The following is a 26,419-nucleotide window of genomic DNA, read 5'->3' as shown; positions in this document are numbered from 1 at the left end:
TTACATTCGCAGCCTGCTGACAGCAGTGTCTGTTCGTGTGTGTGTTAGAGAGAGCGCTCGTGAGCGGGAGATATTTTATACGAGGTTGAACTGGCCGTGTGACAAAGCGGGCATAAGATGGACACGAGCGCGAGCAATTGATCCATATATAATGTGCTCCGGATTATAAAGCTTGAGAAAAGGCCGGATTGAGAAAATTAAAGGCTTTTAAGTGCGCTTTATAGTGCGGAAAATACGAGTACTGCTCTCGCTTTTAGACCAGCACGCGACGTGTTTAATATAGACGCATATTAGCACCAGATTTTCTCTCAAATGTTTGCTTTCACTTTCTATATGGGGAGGCTGCACTTTAGACATAACCAATTCTGTTTATGTAAAAATTGTGTGTATTTAACAGTATTAGCATAATAAGACTTGAAAGATAACTTAGTCCAGCGCTGTTTGACAGGCTTCTAATGCCTGTGAGCGTCGGGGATATGCCGCGCGCTCAGGAAAGCGCACGTTAGAACAGCGCGTGAATTAAATGTTTAACCGGCAAGACTTATGCAAACAATGAACTTTTGTGAATTGCAGTGTCCCGTACCTATTCCTTAACATGTGATGTGTAGGCTACGTCGCGTTGTACAGATGAGAGGCGCCAGAACTGATAGAATGCACTGTAACACGATACTACTACTACCATATTTCTTCAAAAGCAGATCGTGGAGACATTTACTATTCGTGTTGTCGCACACCCCTAGAATAAACCATTTAACGATTAGTCGACTAGTCGTCGACTGTTATGCAAAACTAGTCGACTAGCAAAAATCAGTAGTTGTGAAACCCCTAGTATATACTATAGTGTATATATATATATATATATATATATATATATACAGTATATACACTGTAGTATATACTATAGTGTATATATATATTATACTATAGTGTGTATATATATGATATATATATATATATATATACTATAGTATATATATATATATATTATAGGGCCATCAAACCAATTATTGCTTCGAACATAAAAGTTTGTAAATATATATATATATATATATATATATATATATACATATATACGAACAAAATTTAGTTTAAATTAAATAAACACATATACATATATTAGCGCTGTCAAACCAATTAATCACGATTAATCCCCTCGAACAAAATTTTGTGTTATTATATATATATATATAATAACACAAAATTTTGTTCGAGGGGATTAATCGTGATTAATTGGTTTGACAGCGCTAATATATGTATATGTGTTTATTTAATTTAAACTAAATTTTGTTCGAGGTGATTAATCATGATTAATTGGTTTGACAGCACTAATATATGTATGTGTGTATGTAATTTATGTATATATGTATATATATACATTCATATACATAGATTATACACATTCACACATATTTACAAACTTTTATGTTTGTAAATATGTGTGAATGTGTATAATCTATGAGAGAGATTGAGACAGTGAAGACTGTAATGATGCTGAAAATTCAGCTTTTGCCATAATAAGAATACATTACATTTCAAAATATATTAAAATATAAAACAGTCATTTTAAATAATAGTGTAAGAATATTTCACAAAATTGCTGGTTTTATTGTATTTTTGATCAAATAAATGCAGCTTTGGTGACACTACTGTACGTATAATAACAAACTTTTGACCAGTAGTCTATGCATGTATGAACAATATATAATACATAATAATAAAATGTGTGACAGATTATCTAAATCCTCATTTGTTTAAACGTACTTTTCTTTCATTTGAGCAGGTAGAACTTCAGAAGAAGTTGTTAGAAGATATCTCCAGAAAGTCCGCAACCCACCTGAGGAGGTGACAAACATGACTGATATTTTTAATTATAATTAAGATATAATATATATCATTAGATTAACTAAACTGAATTAAACTAATTGTTTTCTTGTTCTCTTTCTATATGTATATTTCTTAGGACTGCACTATCTGTATGGAGTCTCTCTGTGGTCCATCTGGCTATAAAGGGCCAGGTGTCGGTGGCATATCTCGGGCAGAGTCTGTTGGTCGTCTGTCTCAGTGTGGACATCAGTACCACCTGCAGTGCCTGGTGGCCATGTACAACAACGGCAACAAAGACGGCAGCCTTCAGTGTCCCACCTGCAAAACCATCTACGGTGTTAAAACCGGCAACCAGCCACCGGGCAAGATGGAATACCACGTCATTCCTCACTCCCTTCCTGGACACCCTGACTGCAAAACCATCCGGATTATCTACAACATACCCCCTGGCATTCAGGTAAGAGTCACTCACTTACAAGTGAGCTCGTTAAAAACCCCTGCAGTGTCCAGAGCATCCATTCATATTGGCGTTTGTGCCACCTACATCGTATATTGCACTGCTGCAGTGTTATATAACTGCATGCATAGGTTATATAACTACAATGTAGGTCTAAACGGCTCGGTCTATGATTGTTTTAGGGCCCAGAGCATCCCAACCCTGGGAAACCCTTCACAGCTCGTGGATTTCCAAGACACTGCTACCTCCCTGACAGTGAGAAAGGCCGCCTGGTGAGTGTCCAGACATTCCCAAACGCAATCTCATTCATCTACTGCTATTAATTAAAGTGGACCTATTATGCTTTTTTTCAACTTGTTTTTGTGTGTGTATTGTTGATGTTTGAGCATGAAAGGTCTGTAAAGTTACCAAGTCATGCCAAGTCAAAGTTTCATGGCCCAGGAAGTCCAGAAGTATTTATCTTAAGTTTTAGAAAATATATATTTTTATTAAACTCATTAATAATTTAATTTTGTAAAACAATGTTATCAATGCACTACAAATAAACTGTATTATATTGTCATTAAAACTAATCTGGGATAGGCAACGTCGGTCCTGGAGTGCCGTTGTCCTGAAGAGTTTAGCTCCAACCCTAATCAAACACACCTGAACATGCTAATCAATGTCTTCAGGATTACTAAAGCCCTACTCCAATGGTAATTGTCTCTAATGTGGACGTCTGTAAAAAAAATCAATGTGCATGGCACCTCTTGCTTTCGGATGGTGATTTATTCACGTGGAAGAGCGAGTTCTGTGATCCTACATACCTGGGAACTCGTTGCATGATGGTCTGCTGTCCCAAAATAATGTCCTATTTATTATTTAGTTATATACTTATAGAAGCATATAGTTGAAATGGTTTTCTGACTTATTTTAATTAGCAAAAAATTAGTTAATGCAACCTCTTATTTACACGAGGTAAACATAAAGCTGCTTGGTTTATATTTTTAATGTATATAAATGTAGATAATACATATTTCAAAATTGTATTGCATGTATTGCTGCCACAATAATGGCCCATTTCAAATGTTTAGGTGCTTTTTTTTCTCTTTCTCCTTATTGTTCTTTTTTCTTTGAGTTTTCTTTGAGTCTTTCTTTCAGCATTTCAGTAATAAAAGTGTTCATCTGTAAAATGCATGCAAATTACAATGAAGCACAACAATTATCGTACGGTGCTCTGCAGTGGTCAAAAAGGATTTAAACTGTGAATTTTAAAGTGATCTCTTCTTGTAAATTCAGAGATGTGGATTCGGAAGGCAATTTCAATTATCACATGACCTTGGTGACCCAAAAAAAGTTGGGATTTTTATGCAGGTGGTTGGAGCAAAACACTGATATTCTGAATTCAGATGGCAATAAAATCACATACATTTTGAAAATACATTATGTCACCATGAGAAACGTCCGAAAAGGGCTTAAGGCTACAGGCAGGTGAGTTTTTTTTTTTTGCAGGGTTGGAGCTAAACTCTGCAGGACAGTGGCACTCCAGGACAAGCGTTTTCGATCCCTGTCCTAAATCCTTAGGGATTTCTTATCCTGTAATGCAGGGGGAATCAAACAGCAATGAAATGGTTAAAATGTAAACCATCAAAAGTATAAAATAGACTCACACACACAGAGGCAGAGTGAGATCAAAGGATACATTGGAGCCTGTTTACCAGTTAGTTTACAAAAAAGCCAAATCTAAACAGTCAGTGATAGAAAGTAGTATATATATATATATATACATACATACATACTACTTTCTGTCACTGACTGTATATATATACGCGCACAGCACACACGCACAAAAATGCAATGGGTAATAAAAAATAATTAATTATGTCTGAAATCACTGTTCTCAGCAACAAGACTTTTCTCAACTCCATTAAAAATAGGCCTTTGCTTCTATCAAGTGGTTGTACTATGTATTACATTTGATTTTCTTTCTTTATTTCAACCAGATAACACAAAATCTGCATATATTTAACTTGCCCATAATGCATTAATTATAAAAAAAATAATTAAGAAATTGTATGAAGCCCTTTGGAGCAGTAGTTAAATTCAGTGCTTGATTCAAATAATGATTCACACTTCCGGTTTCCCTTTTTTCGCCATAAATGTCTTGCCCCGCCACGGCCTAACCTTTCGTGATATAAAAAATTTGCTCGCAATTTAGCCTCCTCAATGTCTTGGCTTCATGCTGACTGAGTTTGATGGTGATCAGATGAATCGCCTAGGAGTTTATCAAATTCCAGAGCATGTGTTTTTCAAACAACCCATAATAGCTGACTTCCTGTTGGGTGAATCTTATGACTTAGAGTGTGAAAGTTATTTGGCGTGATGAGATCTATAAGTGTAGGAAAAATGGTTACTGTAGGTGAAAAGGGGTGCACTACAGAGCCCCTCAAATACAACCATATAGAAGGGTGCTTATAAGGCCCCATATAAACCTATTCTACTATTCAAAATTAAGACTTTGTAGAAGGGCATAATAGGTACTCTTTAATGTACATATTCCAATTCAACCTTAAATGTAAGGTTTTTCAGCTTTTATTCTAATCAATCCCTGCTCTTGAAGGTGCTGAAACTGCTGCTGGTTGCTTGGGACCGTCGGCTCATCTTTTCGGTGGGCACATCCAGCACTACAGGAGAGACGGATACGGTCATTTGGAACGAGGTGCATCACAAAACCGAGTTCGGCTCCAACCTGACCGGCCACGGTTACCCAGACTCCGGCCACCTTGACAACGTCCTGGAGGAGCTGAGGGCGCAAGGCATCACTGAGGAAGAGTGTCTGAGGGACTGAACATTCAAGTCGGACGACAAAGACTGGATGTTTTTTGTGTTAGTGTTGCCAAATCTGAATTCAATTCCCAGCTCTTGTTTCTCAGAATGCCTGAGACACTTTCGAAATCAAAAAACGAAAAACAAAACGAAGTTTAAGAACTCTGAAAGGTTTATAAGTCATCATCGCTCAACGTTTTTTGTTTTTTTTTTCAGTGACAATAATAGCCCTTCTACTGCTAAAGAAACTGTACGAGCCTGTCAGAAGTGGGACGGCCAGCTGCAAGAACTGTAGTTAACAAACAACATTGCACTGTGCCGTTATCTTTCACGGGACCCGTTAACGTCCTCCCCACAAAAACTCGATTTGTACAGTGCGATTTTGTCGCTAGTGGGTTGCAGACGTAGATGCCGGTGTCTTCTCCACCATATAATGTATTAGTTCTGTGAAGGATACGCAAAACAAAGGTACTTCTGTGCATGTAGTTGTATCATTTGGCACAGAGGCGATTACATCCTTGGTGCAACCGAGGCCGCCGCTCGTTGCCAACTTTGAAGCTCCAGTTGCAGTTTTAGATGCCGGAACGTGAATGTTTACTGCCCCATAGTGGCACTTGTTAGCATATACATTCCAGTAATTACCATGGTATTTATTTGACAACATAGTTTGAGATGTTTGCAGTATTTACATTAACCACTTATATTTGTACTTATTTTATTGTATCTCTTACATTATTTTATATTGTCGAAACGAGAAACCTGTTTTGTCATTCGTTTTGGGATGGGAACCAATCTCTTTCCAGGGACAGAGAGAGAGAGAGACATTCAACTGAAACTGCATCGTTAAATCAGTATTAAAGAAACGTTGAAACTGGCGGCCAATGGACGGACGACGCACAAATTTAGTGAAAATATTAACTTGTTTCTTTTGTGATTGAAGTTACTGTCGGAGAGTTCCAAACAGGGACTGTGTGAAACTGAGCCAAGCTCAATTATGGTGTTTTATTGTGACATCATCGGTTTAGGAACCAATAAGATTTAGATTCTCCAAAGCTGAAGGTGTTAGCCTTTTAAATGGCTACTAAGAGCAACTAACCTACCATGTTAATTCTGTTGAAGTTCAATCCTGTGGACAAACTGTCTCCGGTTGCCTTTCTGGTCGGTACTCTGTAGGTCTATGGTGGACCTGTTTACAAAGCTGTTGACGAAACGTCTGCATGTATGTACATGCAAATGTGTAAGCTTACATTTATAGTTGATGTGCTGTATGTATGTGTTTTATGTACACAATTATTTTTCCCCCTGCATCCAAAAGCATGTTGTGGAAGTAAATGAGTAATTATTTTTCTTGTATCATTTTTTTTTATATAATATACTTTAACTTTTTTCTTATAAGCTAATAGTTTTTTTTTTCCACTGTGAAGTTTTTAATTTCTTTTATTGCACTTGTATGATTTGATTTATTGTCCAGCCAAGTTCCTCATGATAGTTGCTATGGAGAAAAATGGAAATGGCATCGCTGCCAGGACAGAAAACTGTGAAGACAGAGAATGGAGCTAGGAGAACTAATGTTGCTGTATAATATAAAATGTACAAAACAACTCTTGCATATTAAATAGCTGCTGGAATACTGAATAAATATTAAAGGTACTCAAGAAAAGCAAATGCTGGTTTGGATTTATTTTCCTTTCAGTCTGGCTGCAGTTCTTGTTTTGTTATCTCAACCGAAATGTGAGCCTTTAACGTAGTTTACTAATGTCATTCTGGCACTAAATATCATACTCAGCAGGGGGCGATGTTTAACTAAAAGTTTTATAAACCAAAATCAAAATAACAGGCATGATATACACTCCTGGTGCAATTACCTTGTGGCTTATGACCGATCCAGTACCAATATATCTAAAATATCTTAATTATATTAATTTAATATGGACAATATAAACAATTATTTTGCATAGTTCTCGAAATGTCCAAAAAACCTGTATTACTACTAGACAAAACTGTTGGTAGTTTTTACACCAGTATTCTCAAAAAAGCCCAAAATATGCACTAGACAGAAACTATTAATATGGCAAAAGGGCTGCTCTCTCTCTCTGAATTAAAATTTGAACATCACACAAATTAACCGACCATCTGGTCCCTCTTAAGACCAGGTCATTTCCTCTACAGGCAGAAGATCCTGTCTGATAATTAATGCTCTTAATGTTCTACATTACATTACTCTGGATCAGATCAGATCAGATCAGATCGATCGAGCGATCTATCTATCTATCTATCTATCTATCTATCTATCTATCTATCTATCTATCTATCTATCTATCTATCTATCTATCTATCTATCTATCTATCTGTCTGTTGTTCTATTTATCTATCTGTCTGTCCATGTATCTGTCTCTATATATCATCTGTCTGTCTGTCTATATATCTATCGTCTGTCTATCTATCTATCTATCTATCTATCTATCTATCTATCTATCTATCTATCTATCTATCTATCCATCTTTATATCTGTTGATCTATTTATCTATCTGTCTGTCTATATATCTGTCTCTATCTATCATCTGTCTGTCTATTTATCTGTTTTTCTATCTGTCTGTCTGTCTAGCTAGTTAGCTAGCTAGCTACCATAGCTATCTATCTGTCTATATATTTATCGTTTATCTATCTATCTATCTATCTATCTATCTATCTATCTATCTATCTATCTATCTATCTATCTATCTATCTATCTATCTATCTATCTATCTATCTATCTATCTATCTGTTGTTCTATTTATCTATCCGTCTGTCCATGTATCTGTCTCTATATATCATGTCTGTCTATCTATATATCTATCTATCTATCTATCTATCTATCTATCTATCTATCTATCTATCTATCTATCTATCTATCTATCCATCTTTATATCTGTTGATCTATTTATCTATCTGTCTGTCTATATATCTGTCTCTATCTATCAGCTGTCTGTCTATTTATCTGTTTTTCTATCTGTCTGTCTGTCTAGCTAGTTAGCTAGCTAGCTACCATAGCTATCTATCTGTCTATATATTTATCGTTTATCTATCTATCTATCTATCTATCTATCTATCTATCTATCTATCTATCTATCTATCTATCTATCTATCTATCTATCTATCTATCTATCTATCTATCTATCTATCTATCTACCGTAGCTATCTATCTATCTATCTATCTATACAAATGTTCAAATAAATCAACATTATATCAACTATCGTCCAGCCCACTCAATAGTTACTTGCACAGAGAACAGTATAACATTTCTTGCATATTTTCTTATGCTCAGAAGAACACTGAATGAGATCTGTGCTCATCTCGGACTGGAATATCTCAAAACAGAGTGAAGTTGAATGTGAAGGTGATGCGTCTCTAGACAGATGGGTGAAGCTCATAATGTGGTTAACACTGAGTTAGCCATAAAGAAGCACTTGCACGTGTGTCAACTCAGCTGGTAATCTGTCAAAGAATGCACAAGATACACCCTCCCCCAATAGCACTACCCCCAATGTCCTATCCGAGACCCCCTGTTGTCCGTGATAGAGGACATAATCTGAAACACTCTAGAGGTCGGAGAGGGGGAAGTGTTTGGGGGCAAATGGACTGTGGTAAAAAGGGCACAGGGCCAGAGGAGTAATTACTTTAACCTAAACTAGTTTAAAGCAGTAACAAGCATGCAATATTTATGTGCATGTTTCCAAAACCTTTTTAGAGCCCTGCGACTGAGTTTAAAGCCAAATCAGTCTGTGTGACACGTAAACAACATCATTTTTGTTTCAATACATCAGTTATCCTGTAGTTTTAAAGGCATTATATTAGGTGCAAATGCACTTTCTCTGCAACATTAGTCGAGCTTCTTCTCTATTAAAAGCTTTTAAGCTCATAAACGCTCAGACTAAGTGGTCTGGGGATAGAGCTGTTGCCTTGGCAACAGCACACTCTGCCGTTTTCCAGTCCCCAGAGGAGTCGTATTTCACATGCAGATTTTCAGCCTGCCCGACCCACTTTTGTTGGCTTTCAGCTAAAAGCTTTTTGCTGCAGAGTGACAGAGACAAAAGAGTAGAGGAGAAGGGGAAGGGTTTGTCTAGAAGAGGAGGGCCTTAGCAGACTGTTGCCAGGGTAACTTGACATCATGCTGACGAACTTCCCTCTTTAAAAGCTTTTAAAGCGATTGCTCCAGCCCTCGAGGTGCCATTTTGAGGCCTCTTAACTAAGCATGGGGGGAAGGGCAGCAAAGGCCTGTCTCTAGCACACACAAGCACATGCTTGAGAAAGCAAAGTAAGGCCTGGAAAACAGACTGTTCAGGTTTAGGATTTAAGCTTGGTTTTCTCTCAGTGCAAAGATATTTAATCTGTTCATAAAATGGCCTCCGAGGACCTCTGCTTTAGTTACACTGTGCCGGGCTCAAGCGAGAAGCACAGGAGAGCTCGTAACTGGACGGATTCCGAGATGAAAGCTCTTGTGTACATTTGGGAAGAGTATGTGGCAGAGCTAAAGAAGGCTAAGCGCAATGCTAAGATCTACGAGACAATGGCTAAGCAACTTTATGACTTAACTGGCGAACAGCGACACAGGGAGGAGATTAAGATGAAGATTACCAACATGACTTTCCAATACAGGCAAGTACACTCTATCTCTCTATCTATCTATGAAAGGCTTTAAAAGACTTTTAAAAAATAATTTTCAATAATCTGGTTATCACTACAAGTGTCTACTCTTACAACTCAGTAAGCTGTAGACATTTTTAAATAAATTGACTATTAGATAAATGTTCAGATAAACTTACCCAGACAGCAAACTGACATTGAATCAACGTGGAAACGACGTCTCTCATGACATTGAAACAACGTTGATTTTGCTCATCGAATTAACGTTGAACCAACGTCAGACGCGGCATTCTTCAAAGCTAAATGAAAATCGAAAATTGGTTTGCTTTCATAACGTTGAAACAACGCGTTGATTTCAAGTTGATTTTCCGTTAGTTTTGAAAGAATGACGCGTCTGACATTGGTTCAACGTTAATTTGATGAGCAAAACAATGTCAGATCAACGTTGTTTCGATGTCATATTTCCACGTTGATTCAATGTCAGTCTGATATCTGGGTAGTTTAAGTAACACTTAAACTCAGTCTTCGCAAGTCTGCGTCACGCTGCCTTCACACTGGCAGTTGAAATCAGCTCCGTAATACGCAATACGTTCCCAACGGACGTCGTACTACACAGTGAAAAGCGTCGGACGCGGGTAGAACAAAAATGGCGGAGAGATTAAAGTTTGATTCTGTATGATCTCTCTGATGAGGGTTATGCTGCGTGAGGAAAGTTGCTCAGGACGTTGACATGTCAGGTCGGCTAAAAAATGTGATATAGTGGTCAATAGTTCAATGTCTACCTTCAATTTAATTGTATTAACTGCCCTTATAAACGTTAGAAAGTCATGAAAATAAAAAATGACATCACAAATTATCGTTATAAAATTAATATTTATTTTATTAAAAGTTAATAATTCAGGTTTGTTTATCAGTACCATAGCAACGCTCAACTTCCGCTGGAATTGTCGGATAGGAACCGTCCGTAGCTTTTCGCAAGAGTTCAAATTTTTGAACGCATCCGGATGACCAACGGACACGATTTTCTTCGCACCGCACTCGGTCGGACCCGTTTCGGACCCATTCGCATGCGGTCTGCGAATCTCCATAGGAAATGAATGACTTCCGGTCGTTTCGCAGCCGCATCGGAGCTGATTTCAACGGGCTCTATGCACGGCGTTATTTCCGGTGAAGCATTAGGGATGCTCGATAACTTCCGCCGATCATAGAGTCCAATGCAATACCGAGAATGTATATTGAATTTTATACTCCATAGTTATACTAATGAAACGTTAGTCACAAAAACAGATAAAACAGACACCCCTCGTTGTGTTTATGCTTCTTTTTAAAATTATATTAAATAAACATAACTATATATAAAATTACATCTAAACGTATGTACGTTTCGTTTCAAAGACGGGAGGACAGCAAATATTGAAGACTCTGCCATAATCCCGTTTTCTCCGGTTTTCCTCCGCTTTAATCTACACAACCGGAAATGGACGAGCATCCTTACGTCAAATGCGGAACTTATGCGTGCATATAGCCCACTGCCAGTGTGAAGGCGGCGTAGTCTTTCAAAGCGGACACCACTGGCTGCGACTGCGAGGATGGTTGCACGCGTTCGACGCATGCGCAGCGCACTACCAAGCGTTGATCACTCGTCTCTGCTGCGTGTGCGTGGACCAAAGAATCAAGCTACAAACAAACAAAAGAGGACTGTGGTGATGACGAAAATTACAAAGGACTTTCGGTTTTTAGAAAACATTTAGAGGACACAAACAAAATAGCGTACGCGTACCAGTTTTACGTCACGATCTACATATTGAATTCAAATAGCAACAAAGAACGTAACCAAACAGCCTAGACTAGAGACAATTAAAAACAAAAACAAAAACAAAACAATGTGAATCAAACCGAAATCACTTTATTGTGCCATCACAAATGTAGTGGTGGATACATTATTTTGTGTGCAGTTGTGCATTGCCAGATATTTGGCCAAATATAGGCTACAATATGTTCGCAATTATAATATAGCATATCCAAAAGCGTGACAGGTTAATGCTACATATTTTATTTTCTCTGTGTAGTTTGTTGCATGCTCAATTCGATTAGAGAGATGTAAAATATGACGCAGTTCATTTATATTTTATTCAGTTTATTAAAATTTAAGAATAGTTACTATTACACTGGCCATTTTATACAGAACTATTCAACTATTGTAGTACACTAAACAATCGGTGTTTACAACTGCATAATATAGCTTTTAAATGTAACCAATAGCCTCACAAATTCCCATCAAAAGTCACTATCATGGCTTATATCCAAACATCCATGTTTAGTCCAGAATAGTGTAGTAATAGGTAATAACCATAGGTAATAACTGACTTACCGTTTCTGATTCTTTCTCTTAAAGGGATACTCCACTTTTTTCGAAATAGGCTCATTTTACCACTCCCCCTGAGTTAAACAGTTGAGTTTTACCGTTTTCAAATCCATTCAACCGATTTTTTAAATATATATTTAGAAGAATATCAGTAACCAGACAGTTTCTGGTCTCATTGACTTCCATAGTAGGAAAAATATATACTATGGATTCGGAAGTCAATGAGACCAGAAACTGTCTGGTTACTGATATTCTTCTAAATATCAAAAAGTCGGCTAAATACATTCGAAAACGGTAAAAACCAAGTGTTTAACTCTGGGGGAGTGGTAAAATGAGCCTATTTCCAAAAAAGTGGAGTATCCCTTTAAGATACGACGCGTCACCAATCCGGAAGTCGGCCATTTTGGAGGCACAGAACATAAACAATGCCATTGAACTGAACGGACTCGCAAATTTGGCTGATTATTTCTGCTGAAAAATGGTCATGAAGCTCATCAGTCATGTAGCAAATGAAGCTTTGACTATGGCTAAGTTACATTTGTAAATGTATACACTGTCTCTCCAAATCCGATTGGAATTTGATCTAAAATGATGTCCTAACTCAAGGAAGAATTGCAGTAACGTTACAGGCGAGAGAAGCTAGCTCGTTCGGACCTTTACCACTTATTAACTTTGGTTTGTCAAAATATTGCGCTCTCTCCTGCTTGGTAAGTCCTTTTCTATTTGATTTCGCACCTACCACGGGTTTTTCTGTGTTTTTTACTGTAACAATGTGTTCAGTAGTAGTACATAAATACACAATAGTGCAATCCATGCTGTTGTTTACACCCGAGTGCCTCCATAATGGTTACCGTCCAGAATGTGACGTCGGTATATAAACATTTTTCACATTTTTGTTTAACTGAAGTTTGTCACTGCTTTGTTTGTCTTTTCATATCTGTATATTTTGTTTATTCATTGTACCCCTGACTGAAATGGTAATTCTTAAAATTCAATAAAAAAAGTGAGAAAAAAAAACGCTTATTCATATTAACAAAGTAGTAGCTTGATGACGCTGTGAATGAGTGTGGACTGTGGAGAAAGCTGTATTACTGTTACTACAAATGTTAGCCACGTGATAAAATAGTGTTGTCTGGTACAAACATGTTACTTGCAGTAAATTAACAAAACAAGAGATTTAAACAATAAGACTAACTGTTTTGAGCTATAACAATGATTAGTTTTCTGTCGATAAAGGTCTCCAAACAGTTGCTCGCCAGTATATTAAAGTCTTTGATGTTTCCATGGTTTGTAAGGAAGTAAAACCAGAAATCAAGGGTAAGGAGGATATGGCATAATTGACCATTCTCAAAGACCTGAAACCCCTTAGTTACTGTTGCTATGTCCGACAAGCTAGCTGCTCTCTCTCACACACACACCAAGTTCGCATGCAGTGAAAAATACATCGCGGACTGACAGACAGGACAGACCAGGTTACTTTTCGGATACTTTTGATATTAAACAAAGTCTCACCTTTCAAGTTTGGTCTTTTAAAAAAGAAAGAAATTTAAACAATAAATAGCGTTTTGTGACTCTTTAATGTGTAAAGTTCCGTCATACATTTTTTTGCTGTTCAAGAAGCCGTTTCACTCAGATATCTATGTCACAATAGGAAAGAAAAGACTATCGCAACTTTTGTTCGATTTTAAGTACTTTGCAAAACAATGGTTTAACATTCTTTTCTAACAGGAAGCTGAAGTACACAGCAAATGGTGGGAATGCTATACCTGACTGGCCATACTACAAATCCATTGAGAGGATCTTGTCAAAGGTACCAGAGCATGCCCATATGAGCCCACCAAGCCTCTCGACGTCTGGCCCCTCCACCTCCCAAATCGAGTCTTCTGTGCCCCCGTCAGCTCCCCCAAGTGGGTTTCTACCAGAGTACACTGGTTCCTCAGAGGAGAGAGACATCAACGACGAGGATGAAGTCCTAACAGACAACTCTGGAAGTTCTTTTGAAACAAGGTAACATGTTTGATCAGATCACAGATTCATTTCCGAATCATAATCATGGCACTATAACTGCATGTCTGTCCATCTTCAGGTCACAACCACGTAAGAGGCGGAGGCTGTCAAGTGTGTCACTGCGGCGAAAGAAGCTGCGTGTCATGGATGCAATGCTGCAGGAACAACGCAGGATAAGCCATGCCGTTGAGGAGGCATGTCACGAAGTCCGCCGCGTCATGCATCAGCAAAACTTCCTGCAGGTGCAGAGCCTCCAGCTTCAGGAGAGAATGATGAACCTCTTGGAGAAGATGATTCCTGCTCAGCCTGCCCCTTCCTGGCCCATCCCACCAGTCCCAAAGAGTTTAGGAACACACACACCTGAGTGACACGACCTCAGATACGGAATAAGGACCTTTTTTTTGCCTTTGCAGAGGAGGCGTTGCTATACTAAATATAAAAACTATAACCAACTAGTTAGCGGTACATTTTAGACCTGTTTAAGTGCTTTTAAGTCTTCTACAATGAATATGATATTCAAAAATGTGGACAGATGTATATGGAAGCTTGTTTCCGCCAATGAATCAAAAAAAAAATAAAATAATAATAATAATTGCGACTTTTTGTCTCACAATTGCGAGATATGAAGTAGGAATTGGTAGAAATAAGTCACAGTTGTGTGTTGTAAAGTCAGAATTGTGAGATATAAAGTCAGAATTGCGTGATACAAAGTCAGAATTGTGTGATATGAAGTCAGAATTGCGTGATATAAAGTCGCATCTCGCAATTCTGCCTTAATGACACAAAATTGCGAGTTTATATGTCGAAATTCTGACTTCTTTTCTCAGAATTGCGAGATATAAACTTGCAATTGCAAAGAATAACTTTTTTCCCCTTTAGAATATTTTATATCTTACAATTCTGACTTTACAACACGCAATTCTGACTTTATATCTTGCAATTCTGACTTTATAACACGCAATTGCGACTTTATATCATGCAATTCTGACTTTATATCTCGCAATCCTGACTATATCTCGCAATTGCGACTTTATATCTCGCAATTCTGAGAAATAAAGTCAGAATTGTGAGATAAAAAGTCGCAATTACCTTTTTTATTTTTCATTCTGTGGCGGAAACAAGCTTCCATAGATGTAGCCTAAGCTACCCAAGCAGATTTGTGAAGAAATTACTGTTTATCCACACCTTATTCAAACTATCTGACTCAAAATGTATTTCTTCATTAATAAATTAATAAATGTTGATTTATGTTGGAATAAACATTCACACAGACACACACATATATTATCTGCCAAATCAAAGTCTGAGTTTAGAGTAGCATACCATACACCTGCATTATGTATGTTACTTTTTAAGAACCTGTCACATGCATTTTAAACTAGGCTAGATTTTTTTAAAACCTACTTTTTAAATCATCTTGGATGTCCTTGTTTTGTCGCTTTACCTTATACACTCCTAAAAGTGGTCAGATAGATTGAACCTGACTGGCACCCAAACATTATAATGGTTAATGCACCACCACATGCTCTTGAATTCATCTTCTTAATGTGAAGACAAGATAGATAATCCTTTCTGCTGTGCTCCAAATAGAGCATGTAACATTACGTTATGCAAACGGAGAACAAATATAAATTTCAACAACACCTCCCTTTTTCGTCTGTGATGAATTGACCTGTCAGGCGTTCATAAAAGGTCCCTGTTGATAAGAGGAAAGGCGTTAGTGCTCAGTGGCTTGGGTGTGGTACCACGAATAGAAGAAACTAATATTTAAAAAATCCACTTCAACTGGTCAAATAACCGTATATCAGGAAGATTTCACCGCCTGAATGCAACTTTGACCTCGCCGTTTGTAATCTTGCCATAGTTTACATGAAATAACGCTGTGTGTAATACTTATGTCAATGTATGCTATTGAATATATGTACGTTAATTCCTATCATCAAATTAATCGTATTAAATGAATTTACTGACGAGCAGCGCACCAGTATATAATATATTACAAGTAGACCGCAAACACTACTACAGTAAAAGCAAAAACTGACTGCGTGCGTGCATGGGTTTTCCAACTGCCAATGAGATCGCCGCAAATGTTTGAATATCAGACATGATTGACGTGTCTGTTGACCAATGAGAAAGCTGATATCATTTTGCAAACGTTACGGTGCCATAGCGACAAGAGAATGACGCTTTGTATTCCCAACAATAGTGAATGGCAGTGGTTTAAGTCAGTCGCGCGAACGGAGTTCCGAAATAAACGAAGAAAAACATTGGTATTAAAAACAGGTAAGCCCGGTGCAAACATTTGTTTTTAACAGATATGTTACTTAAACGTTAGGTGAAAGAGGTGCGCTTGAAACCCAAGTTTGTTTACTCTTACCGTGAATGAAAAGTGTTTGGCAATGAAGTTACGTTACACCAGAGAGCTGTATCGACTGAGTATGCTTAACCTTATACGTTAACTTATCTGTCTGTTCTTTTATAAAAGTGTCATTCACGTTTTTCATTCTCATTTCGGCAAATATATGAAAAAAGTACGATTAAAGCAACTTAATGTTTACTGGTTTACTGAAGTCTTGCGTTATTACAGATATAAAAAAGAAAAACAATGGATAGGCCCTATTTATAAACTATGTTTTATGTAATAAAATATACCATACATTAAAAAAATATTTGTAAATGAGTCTAAATAAAAAACACACACATGCAGTCTCAATACGAGTAGATAATTGTTCAAAATAATTGAATAGCAAGACACACACACACACACACACACACACACACACACACATATATATATATATATATATATATATATATGTATGTAAAGAGTTAATGAAAGGTGAAAAATCTTTGATATTCCTGTCATACCATATAAAATTATATTACAGATCATATAAAATTATATTACAGATTATATATTATATAATCTGTAATATAATTTTATATGGTATGACAGGAATATCAAAGATTTTTCACCTTTCATTAACTCTTTACAGTTTACCCTCCAAATAATAAAAATACAAGGAAACAGATGTGTTAAAAATAGTCTCCCTTTAGGCCACTCTTTTAAGTCTGCTGTTCTTGTTGTACATATATTGTTGTACTGTACATATATATTGTGTTTCTTATAACTATATTGTGTATATTGTGTAATATTGTGTTTCATTGACAAGTCTCGTCTGTGCTAACCTCAGTCACATTACTCCCCTCAGGTCTGACCCTTAGCAGTGCTCCAAGATGATTTTTCATGGTTGGAATTGGATCTGAAAGAAACTGATATACCTGTACAAAGTGCTAATATTGTGAATTTCATCACCGAAATGAGAGTTCTGAAGCCAGCTGAGTCGACAATGAGACTTTTGGACCGTCCCACCAGCCCGGCGGTTCGCAGGGTGGAGATGGAGCGTGGCAGAGCTGGCTACGGATTTACAATTGCCGGCCAAGCACCATGTGTTCTGCAAGGAATAATAAAAGGAAGTCCGGCGTACAGTGTCGGACTGCGACCTGGGGACCGCATCTTGCGTGTGAATGATACAGATGTGTCTGAGGCATCACATGAGGTTGTGGTGAAGCTAATCGGTACGTCATTACGGTCACTGTGTTTGCTGGTCACATCTGTTGACAGGCCGCCCATGGCCTCCTGCTCCAGTGACGAGGAGCTGGGTTGTCAGAGTAAGAGTAAACTACCATGGCTCAATCCTGGAAAAAAGGACCCCTTCCCTGCTAATCTCAACAGCATGGACATGAGGGAGCCAATGCTTCAGTCAGTTGGAAGTTTTGACACCGTCTTTGAGATTTCCGATCAGGGCACCGCCCATCAAGACAAGCAGAAAAAACAAAGACCTTTGTCTGAGCCAGATATGTCTTATTGGTTGCAGCAGCATAGATCCAAAAGCCACATTGATAGTCTCTCACAGGATGACGCATCTCGAGTCGTGAGCGAGGATTCTGTGTTTTCAGACCTTCAGAGTCAGAATGACTTTGTATCCGATTCCAGCATCCTAAACGTTTCAATGATTGTGGGATACATCAACTCCATGGAACTGGAGCTAGAAACGTCACAATCTGAGGAGGAGGCGTTGCAAGCCATTCGTGAATGCATCAGTCAGATTGGTATTGAGCAGAAGACCCATTCATTGGTCATGATGAGGGTCAAATGCAGCTGCATTCAGCTTTGTGATGACCGAGACATCGTTCTGGCATCTTACCCAGCGGAAAACCTGGCACTTTGCATCATTTGCACGGAAGACAGCAGGTTCTTTGGCCTTGTTTCGGTTGATTCGACCAAAAATATTGACGTTGGGACACAGACGAGCACCCTGAAGGCATTATGCCATGTCTTTTTCATTGATCCAGAGCTTTACAACCACCAGGAGCACCAAAGTATCATGAGACACTTTGGTATGCCCTGCACTCCTGATCCAGACACTCAAGGATGTTTGGAGTTTCCTCAAACTCCACACTCGATTTCACACTTTGTGTCCGTTCTCTATACTGACATTGGAGACTATATTGAAAAACTGAGAGTGAAACTCGAGAGCGAAAATCCAGACGAACAAAATCCACGGAACAGCGGCAGCGACAGTGGGATCGGAATTGCTTCTCCAGAGGATAGAGACAGTCTGACTGGCCAGTGGAGCTTCACATCTCCAAACATTCCCAATCCACCACCATATTATTCCCAACACAGGAACAGCGCACTCCTCAAACCAGAATGCAGGTGCCTTTTGTCTGAACCGCTAACAGGAGCTGCTCAACCTGCGACTCAATCAAGTGTCACGGCCAAGGTGGATGGTTCAGCTTTTACTCCTCTTCCTCTTAATATGCAAGCCAACTTGCCACCTAAACAGAGAACCAGTCAACGCAGACCGTCCATTGGCTTAAAAGCTCGCTGGCAGAAGTCTCGTCCTAACAGCATGGAATGCTTGTTGGATAGGGACAACGATGAGCCCAAAAGTAAAGGTAGCTTCCTGCCGCCTGCTATGGAACAAATTCCAACTCTCAGATACAAACCGCTAGAAGATCTCAAACATCTTCAGAGAATGAACTTCACCCCGGAGCTTGAGCTGACGACCAGGTTCTTCAGTAGCGCAGCCAAGCATAAGGACGGGGAAAACAAGGTCAGAAAGAGAATCTCTGATGACTTCATCTTTGAATGTGTTTTATTATTACACTGTATAAAAAAACTAAAGAGCGATTTGCCTGGTCGTTGATAGGTGGTCGTTTAATTTGCATAAACCTTAACCCTAAAACCATATTCTGGACAAATATGGGCAAAATAGTTTTGATTTATTTAAAAAAAAAAAAATACTTCCCTTGATCTGAGCGGTACAAGACTTGGCTTCTTTTCCAAAGTTTGCCTCCTGAACACACACATTTTTTTTGACTCAATTCTACAATGTTAATGGGTGAAAAAAAACAAAAAACTTCTTAATCTTTTATTTGGGTCAAAAATGGGCACCCATAAAAAATGAATGGGAAAAACTGTAATTTAGAGCATTCTAAAATAAGCCAAAATAAGACACCAGGTGACAGCAAAGTCACTTCGTCTTTAGGTTTTAGCTCTAATAACTTATTGGAATGATATTTTAATGTAGTTAAAAAACAAAACATGAAAATAAGCATAATTTACATAGAAAATATGGTACGTTTTGAAGTAAATAAATTCAAAAATACGCCCAAAATAAAAGAAAACACCATAAATGGATAGACAAAACTTTATCGAAGACAGTGATATAACATTTATAATAAATAAAAATTAGGATCACACCTGAGTCCACAATTGTGAATGCAAAAAAGTGAATACGGTTTGAGGACTACGTATGAATGAATCTTAAAAATAGCATTAACCTTAAAGGATTAGTTCACACAAAAATGAAACATCTGTTATTAATCACTCACCCTCATGTTGTTACAAACCTTCGGAACACAAATGAAGATCTTTTTAATGAAATCTGAGCCTATACCATATAAAGCGATCGTGTCTCTTCATAAAATTTGGACTAAACCGCAGATATGGATTGTTTTTACAAACTGTTTTAGTCAGCTCTCAGATTTCATCAAAAGGATTTTCATTTGTGTTCTGAAGATGGTTGAATATCTAGTGTTTGGAACAACATGAGGTAATGTGGGTGAACTATCCCTTTAAGTATTGTAATAGTGATCCTTGTGATACACTAAAATAACTTTACAATTACAACAATTGTAATAACCTTTCTACTGATTGCCCACAATTGTTTTTTACTTTTCTATTATTTTTTCTTCTCTCAAGTAGTTCATAGCTCTGTTAGGAGAATCGAACTAGACAATCTTTGCTGTCTGCCCATCAGTGGTGGATTTATTGACACCATGCTAAGTTAGAGGGCTTAATACAATGGCTCAAGGAACAGATGGTGCTGCAAGTAACAGGCACAGCAGATGGAGCTATTGGGTTGATTAGTGCAGTTCAATATGATTAATCCGGATGGATCAGCTTTAGCTTTATTAACAATGTCGGGAGTCACCTAGCAACAGTTTGTCAGTCACGTAAAGGAACAGAGGAAAATGATGTCCTTCCTTTCACTGAGATGATTTATTGCTGGGTCATCTGTCTCTCTCTGACATGTTTAATCCTTCTGAGTTCATTTTAGTTGGAAATTTTTAGATGAAACACAAGAGTATTCATATATAAATTAAGTTAAACATTTGATTTAACCTGTTAACTGTCACCCCCCTTTTTTTGAATAGACATGAAAATGCACATTTCGAACATAAATGGTTGTAATTCAAGAATGCTTTGGAATATAGACATATGATTGGTCTTGTTTTAAAGAAGACATTTGGCAGATTTTTGTAGAAGTGAAATAAATTAAGAAAGTGAAACAGAAAAAAAGTTATAGAAGTTTGAGTTTATGGAAATGTACAATGTAAAAATATGAATTATTCATATTTTACATAAAATATATATTTTCAAAACCTGGGCTACTCTAAAATGTCAGAAAGATCAAAGCCAAAAATCTGAACAAGTTGTGTTTCAAATTTTAGGTTGATATCTCAAAAAATGAGATTTCAGTAAGATTTTGTTTGAGCGCAGTACCAAACTTTTTCACTAGGGCACAATCAGACTCCATTACTGCCCATATAAGGGCGCCTGCATTTCCATTCGTGTTTTGAGTGATATGAACCATTATTTTCACAATTTTCATACAATTTCTGAAGTAGAGATCCTATTCAGAAGTAGCATGGGAAGTTTGGCAGATTTTGATATGAATTGAACCTCTAAGAAACACATACAAAGAACACGCATGTAAGTCATAGCTAGCTGACACGTCACAAATGGTGAATTTATTATTTTTTTCATGATATTTCAAACTTTTCAGACCTTTTTTTTCCAAAATAATTGAATGGATTCTATCTTTTGAACTTTTGGCATGAAAACAAACTGAGGTATCTACCATTTTTTCATGATTTTTCATGTTTACTGCTATTTTAAAATAAAGGTCTGAACACGCCTTATGAGTATGAAAATATTCTTGTTTTATATTGATAAATTATGGCTCCTCTGTAATATATTTTGAAAATCAGTCACCAAAAATGGAAACTAGAGATTGTAAGCTTTCAAATGATATATAGTTTGTCAATATTATTTAAGGTATTTACTAAGATATTATTGTTTTAAAAATATAGTGGCAAACGTCCCACCTGTGGGACGGTGACAGTTAAGTGGTTAATAATTTGCATAATAACGTTTTAAAGGTGCAATGTGCAATATTTCTGAGGATCTACTGAAACAGTGATTGAGCAATTCCTCAATGATAATCGTTTAAAATCAAGAAATCAATATTTTTTGATCCAGCCTATTCACATTTGCATTTCACTTTTATGAAACTCTGAATTGTAATTAACTCTAGTTAATGTTTGTCCTCTCAGGGATCTTTATTTTGGGCACTCACAAGGGGACGCTCCTCTGTTCGAAAACCAACAGGTCCAGCTAAACGACTCAGTCTGGCTCATTCACTTAATGACCTTGAGGTAAGTTTTAGCAGTTTATGCCTTGCTAAGATGCCCACATCACACTGTAATATCATAGTTTTGTATTTGCTGCAGTAGTGATGCATGAAAACAGAGATACAGGTGTGTCTTGTTTTGTTTTTAGTTACATAGGCTGGTCAGTCAGTCTGTTTTTAATTCCTGCTTTAAAAAAACTCTGAATACGCATAGTATTCTTTGTAATGCTCCATTATTCTAAAGCACAATCATGTTTTTTTCTGTTTTCAATAGACAAGGATAATCATGAAACTATTATATAACACTTGGCACACTGCATGACAGTGATGGTACCATTAGTATCCTCTCTCAAATGTAAAGAACCCTTTCTGGGCCGACTGAAATCACACATTACTTTGAGTTTCAACCCTTACTACATTATTATCATGCAGCAGCTTTGTGTGATGAACAAAGCCTTAAATTTGTATCTTCCCATCTGTCACTACCTTAATTGTATTATTTAATTTAAAGGGTCCAGTGGAAAGCAAAAATTTTAGGAATAATACAATTTCAGTCTGTTTGTCAAATAAAGCTATCATATGGGCTTAGAAAACTAGGAAAAAAAAATATTGAAATAAGGCCACCAAAATATTGAAATATTTTGAAATATTATTATAATTTAAAATAACTGGTTTCTGTTTAAATATATTTTAAAATGTAATTTGTTCCTGTGATGCAAAGCTGAATTTTCAACATAATTTCTATAGTCTTCAGTGTCACATGATCTTTCAAAAATCATTCTAATATGCCGATTTTCTGTTTAAGAACCATTTATCAGTGTTATTCTTTGATGAATAGACGGTTCAAAAGAATGACTTTTATTTTAAATATTTTTTTAACATCATAAAATATCTTTACTGTCACTTTTGATCAATTTCATGCTTCCTTGTAGAATAAAAGCCTTTATTGTTATTATTATTTTTATCTTACTAACCCCAAAGTTTTGAACTTTAGTCAAATGCACTACTTCTGTGGTGCCATTTGGTGTTTTTCTCATTTGTTTGTCGAAAATAACAACATACCAGTTTGGAATGACTAAAGGGTGAGCAAATGATGGCCATTTTTGTTTTTTGGGGGAGCTGTTGCGAGGTTGAATACTATGTACTCAGTAGACAGACTGATGAGTACATTTCATACCTTTTCATACCTGTCGCCTTGCTTTTGGCTTGCTCAGTTGGGGTTATTTAGTGTTTAGCAATATTATTGATCTGTGTTGTACTACTTTCATGTTACAGTATCACTGTGAAGCTGCTTTGATACAATCTGTATTGTGAAAAGCGCTATATAAATAAATGTGACTTGACTTGACTTGACTTCAATATTATTTTGTGTGCACTAATGAGTCATGTGAAGTTTTAACTGGTACATTTCTTGAGGATTGAAGCTGGAATAGGTTTGTCACCTCTCCAAGTGTGGAATCTGAGAGGAGTAGGATTTCCCTTTGGCTTTTCCTGGAACTTGAGGCAGACTTTTTCACGGACCTAATGCCCCTCTGGTGGTCAGGCAGACTGGAAAGTGTGGTTATGAGAACATCAGTCACTCTGTTGCTCACCAGGAGAACAAGAGCGAGAGGGAGGGGATGTGAAATGGAGAGGCTTGTTTGGTTGGAAAATGCTTGGTCTAAGCATGTTTTTTTGTTGCTAGATAACATCTAAATGAAAGGCCATTCAGTTCATTTCAGCAATGTACTCAGCAGTTTTGTGCTAAACTAAAGGAGCTGCAACAAACTCCTGTTTTTTAATGTCAGAAAATGTGTTTTTTACATAGTCGAAATATCAAAACATTGACAGTGACCATATGATTGCAGTTTCATTTTTTTTCTCTTGTTCAATCTAATTTCAGTCATTGATGGATTGTAACTTTGCTTCAGCAATCTCTTCTGTACACTTATAGAATGCAAATTCAGTGTTTGATGCAACTCTCAGTCAGATCTGTACCTGATATCAGCAAAGGAGGAAGTACTCCACCTTACACTTGTCTGTTTTATAAAGTAAATGTGAGTTTGGACAGCGTCCACTCCTCAGACAGCATTTCTCTTAGCACTAATGCCTAAATTGGATTTCAGCAATCCCATAAGATCATTAGAAATCACAATGTTCGGCATGGATCTAATAAAGTTGGGTATGCATGTAGACGGTATGATGATGACACCTATTGAATCGGCTTGAAGTAAGTTAGTATAGAAGAATTAAACGTCATCAGCATGCGCTGGTGGTAAACAAATAAAGTAAGATGAATCGCACTTTTCCAATTGTGGTTTTTATCTGCACTGAAAAAAAAAGAGGGAAGTGAAAGAGGAGAATATGGCGGTGGTCATCATGGCTAGGGAAAAGAGGCCAACTTGGCATGCCATATTGGAAAAGGAGCTTGAGGTACAGTAGGTTTAAGTTAGCGGCATGTTGCGTTGATCAATATGCCAATTCATGTTGCATTTTTTTATTAGTTAGTCAATAGTCAATAATTGGTTAGTTAGTCACTGTGAGATGATCATGCTAAGTTTCTGACACCCAGAAAGTTATCAGAGTCTATCTTTGGTCGCGTGACAATGGCCGTCTTTGAACTTCTCTCCCTGTACAACGTAGGACCAGCGTTTTGGACGACCACAGAAATCGCCAAGATTGGTCATCTTTCGTCTGGGACAGCCCAAAATCATACAATGTGCACCGGGCATAAGACTGAGCCAGGCATCTTGATTAAGCTGTAGAGCATTTTGGCAGCTCTAGTCTTGATGCTGCTTCCAGTACACGACAGCATACTGTATAAAATACTGTTACTGCCTCTATTGACTGATAAAGTGTGTTGTAGAGTCCTGCGAAAACAAAGGGTTTGTGTTGTAACCCAGTATGTGAAACTCTATCGCTATATGCTTTTCTGTAGCTCAATCTGCTTGCAACGCCAAGGTCATGGGTTTGATTCCCAGGGAAAGCAAACCACTGATAAGAATGTTTAAAAAAAAAAGTGTTGAAATGCAATGAAAGTCGCTTTGGATAAATGCGTCTACCAAATGCATGAATGAAAATGTATTGCGTCTCACATAAAGACTCTGGAAAGATGATCCTGTCTCACTTAGGAAAAGGAAGGTTCAATATTGGAACACTGGAACTACAATTTTCCTTATCAGTCACTCATATAGGTGGAACTATATTCTTTAAGCTATTTATCTGTTAATAGCTTTTTGGAAGAGAAATGGTCAGAAATCAGTCCTGGATGGATTTTCTGCCAAAAAATTCTTCCATCATAGATATGATACAAACTTACAGCTATTGTAAATCCCCATTCCTCGGGAAATAAATCTACCATGTGCTATAAAACTATCACCAGCAACTACATACAATTGTGTAGCATCTGATAATAGTTTTTATGATAAAGTCCTAACTGGTACCATTCAATTGTCCATCCTCCGCTCTATGCTAAGTAGTATGCACGGGTGTCCGATCCTGCTCCTGAAGAGCCACTGTCCTGCAGAGTTCAGCTCCAACCCCAATTAAACACACCTAATGTCTAGAAACTCCCAGGCAGCTGTTTTGAGGCAAGTTGGAGCTAAACTCTGCAGGACAGTGACCCCCCCCAGGACCGAGTTTGGACACCCCTGATGTGAGACATCCAAGGGATCAAAGTTTCTTTAGCCCCTGCTGGTAGATGCTGTAACTACCCTCAATCCCCCCCCAATTTCAAAGCAGCTTTACAGAGAAAAATATAATTTAAGGTAACAGAGATTGGTTTGGTTTTATAGCGGTTTTAATGGTTTGGTTTTATATGTGATAACATTGTTGCTCAATTAATGCACTCATTACATAATAGTGAGTCTATATGGTAATTTATATTAAGAATTTTTTTTCTTTGTTTGTACCTGACGCACAGGGGCGTAGCAATCATTTCAAAAGTGAGGGGGAAAGAATGTCAAGCATTATACCTTTTTTTTTACTATAGCATACTGCATTTATATTGAATGGTAACACATTACAATAAGGTTCCATTAGTTATCTATCTATCTATCTATCTATCTATCTATCTATCTATCTATCTATCTATCTATCTATGTATCTATGTATCTATGTATCTATCCATCTATCCATCTATCCATCCATCCATCCATCCATCCATCCATCCATCCATCCATCCATCCATCCATCCATCCATCCATCCATCCATCCATCCATCCATCCATCCATCCATCCATCCATCTATCTATCTATCTATCTATCTATCTATCTGTTTTACTTAACCAAAACTGTCTTTCATATTGAAAACATTCAAACTTCATGCTTTTAAAACTTCTTCAAACTTTCTGGTTAGGCTTTTTAAAGAAAAC

General features: G+C 37.3%; 3 protein-coding genes across 6 annotated transcripts in view; all 3 read left to right on the top strand.

The window, feature by feature from the left end:
- The window catches only part of dtx4a (deltex 4, E3 ubiquitin ligase a), a 28,291-nt gene extending 21,540 nt beyond the window's left edge, over positions 1–6,751 (top strand). For both annotated transcript variants that reach the window (XM_039659555.2, XM_089130272.1), the window contains 4 exons: positions 1,781–1,842; positions 1,961–2,281; positions 2,464–2,553; positions 4,881–6,751. In XM_039659555.2, the coding sequence (XP_039515489.2) occupies positions 1,781–1,842; positions 1,961–2,281; positions 2,464–2,553; positions 4,881–5,108 (701 nt within the window). In that variant the 3' untranslated portion in view covers positions 5,109–6,751. The remainder of the gene's footprint in view (positions 1–1,780; positions 1,843–1,960; positions 2,282–2,463; positions 2,554–4,880) is intronic.
- Positions 6,752–9,218: 2,467 nt separating this feature from the next.
- On the top strand, positions 9,219–15,348 carry msantd1 (Myb/SANT-like DNA-binding domain containing 1). 2 transcript variants are annotated; one of them, XM_089130263.1, is made up of 3 exons: positions 9,219–9,726; positions 13,808–14,082; positions 14,162–15,348. In XM_089130263.1, exons 1-3 carry the CDS (start codon positions 9,466–9,468, stop codon positions 14,448–14,450), a joined length of 825 nt encoding a protein of 274 aa, XP_088986389.1. In that variant the 5' UTR covers positions 9,219–9,465; the 3' UTR covers positions 14,451–15,348. The 2 variants fall into 2 exon arrangements, with proteins under 2 accessions (XP_088986389.1, XP_039514495.1); XM_039658561.2 differs by having other exon boundaries at positions 9,221–9,722; positions 13,804–14,082.
- Positions 15,349–15,492: 144 nt separating this feature from the next.
- The window catches only part of rgs12a (regulator of G protein signaling 12a), a 43,762-nt gene continuing 32,835 nt past the window's right edge, over positions 15,493–26,419 (top strand). For both annotated transcript variants that reach the window (XM_039659507.2, XM_039659506.2), the window contains exons 1-3: positions 15,493–16,365; positions 17,295–19,202; positions 21,991–22,092. In XM_039659507.2, coding sequence (XP_039515441.2) covers positions 17,403–19,202; positions 21,991–22,092 — 1,902 coding nt within the window. In that variant the 5' untranslated portion in view covers positions 15,493–16,365; positions 17,295–17,402. The remainder of the gene's footprint in view (positions 16,366–17,294; positions 19,203–21,990; positions 22,093–26,419) is intronic.

This window comes from Pimephales promelas, chromosome 1, assembly GCF_988280905.1.
Source record: "Pimephales promelas chromosome 1, fPimPro1.hap1.1, whole genome shotgun sequence".
Classification (NCBI taxonomy): domain Eukaryota; kingdom Metazoa; phylum Chordata; class Actinopteri; order Cypriniformes; family Leuciscidae; genus Pimephales; species Pimephales promelas.
This window is presented reverse-complemented; position numbering and strand designations above follow the sequence as displayed.

Bases quoted from the DNA above. Each gene is read 5' to 3' on its own strand.
- msantd1 (XM_089130263.1), top strand. From the start codon at position 9,466: ATGGCCTCCGAGGACCTCTGCTTTAGTTACACTGTGCCGGGCTCAAGC. The intron at 9,727-13,807 runs GTACACTCTATC...TCTAACAGGAAG, and splicing joins TGACTTTCCAATACAGGCAA to CTGAAGTACACAGCAAATGG. The intron at 14,083-14,161 runs GTAACATGTTTG...GTCCATCTTCAG, and splicing joins GGAAGTTCTTTTGAAACAAG to GTCACAACCACGTAAGAGGC.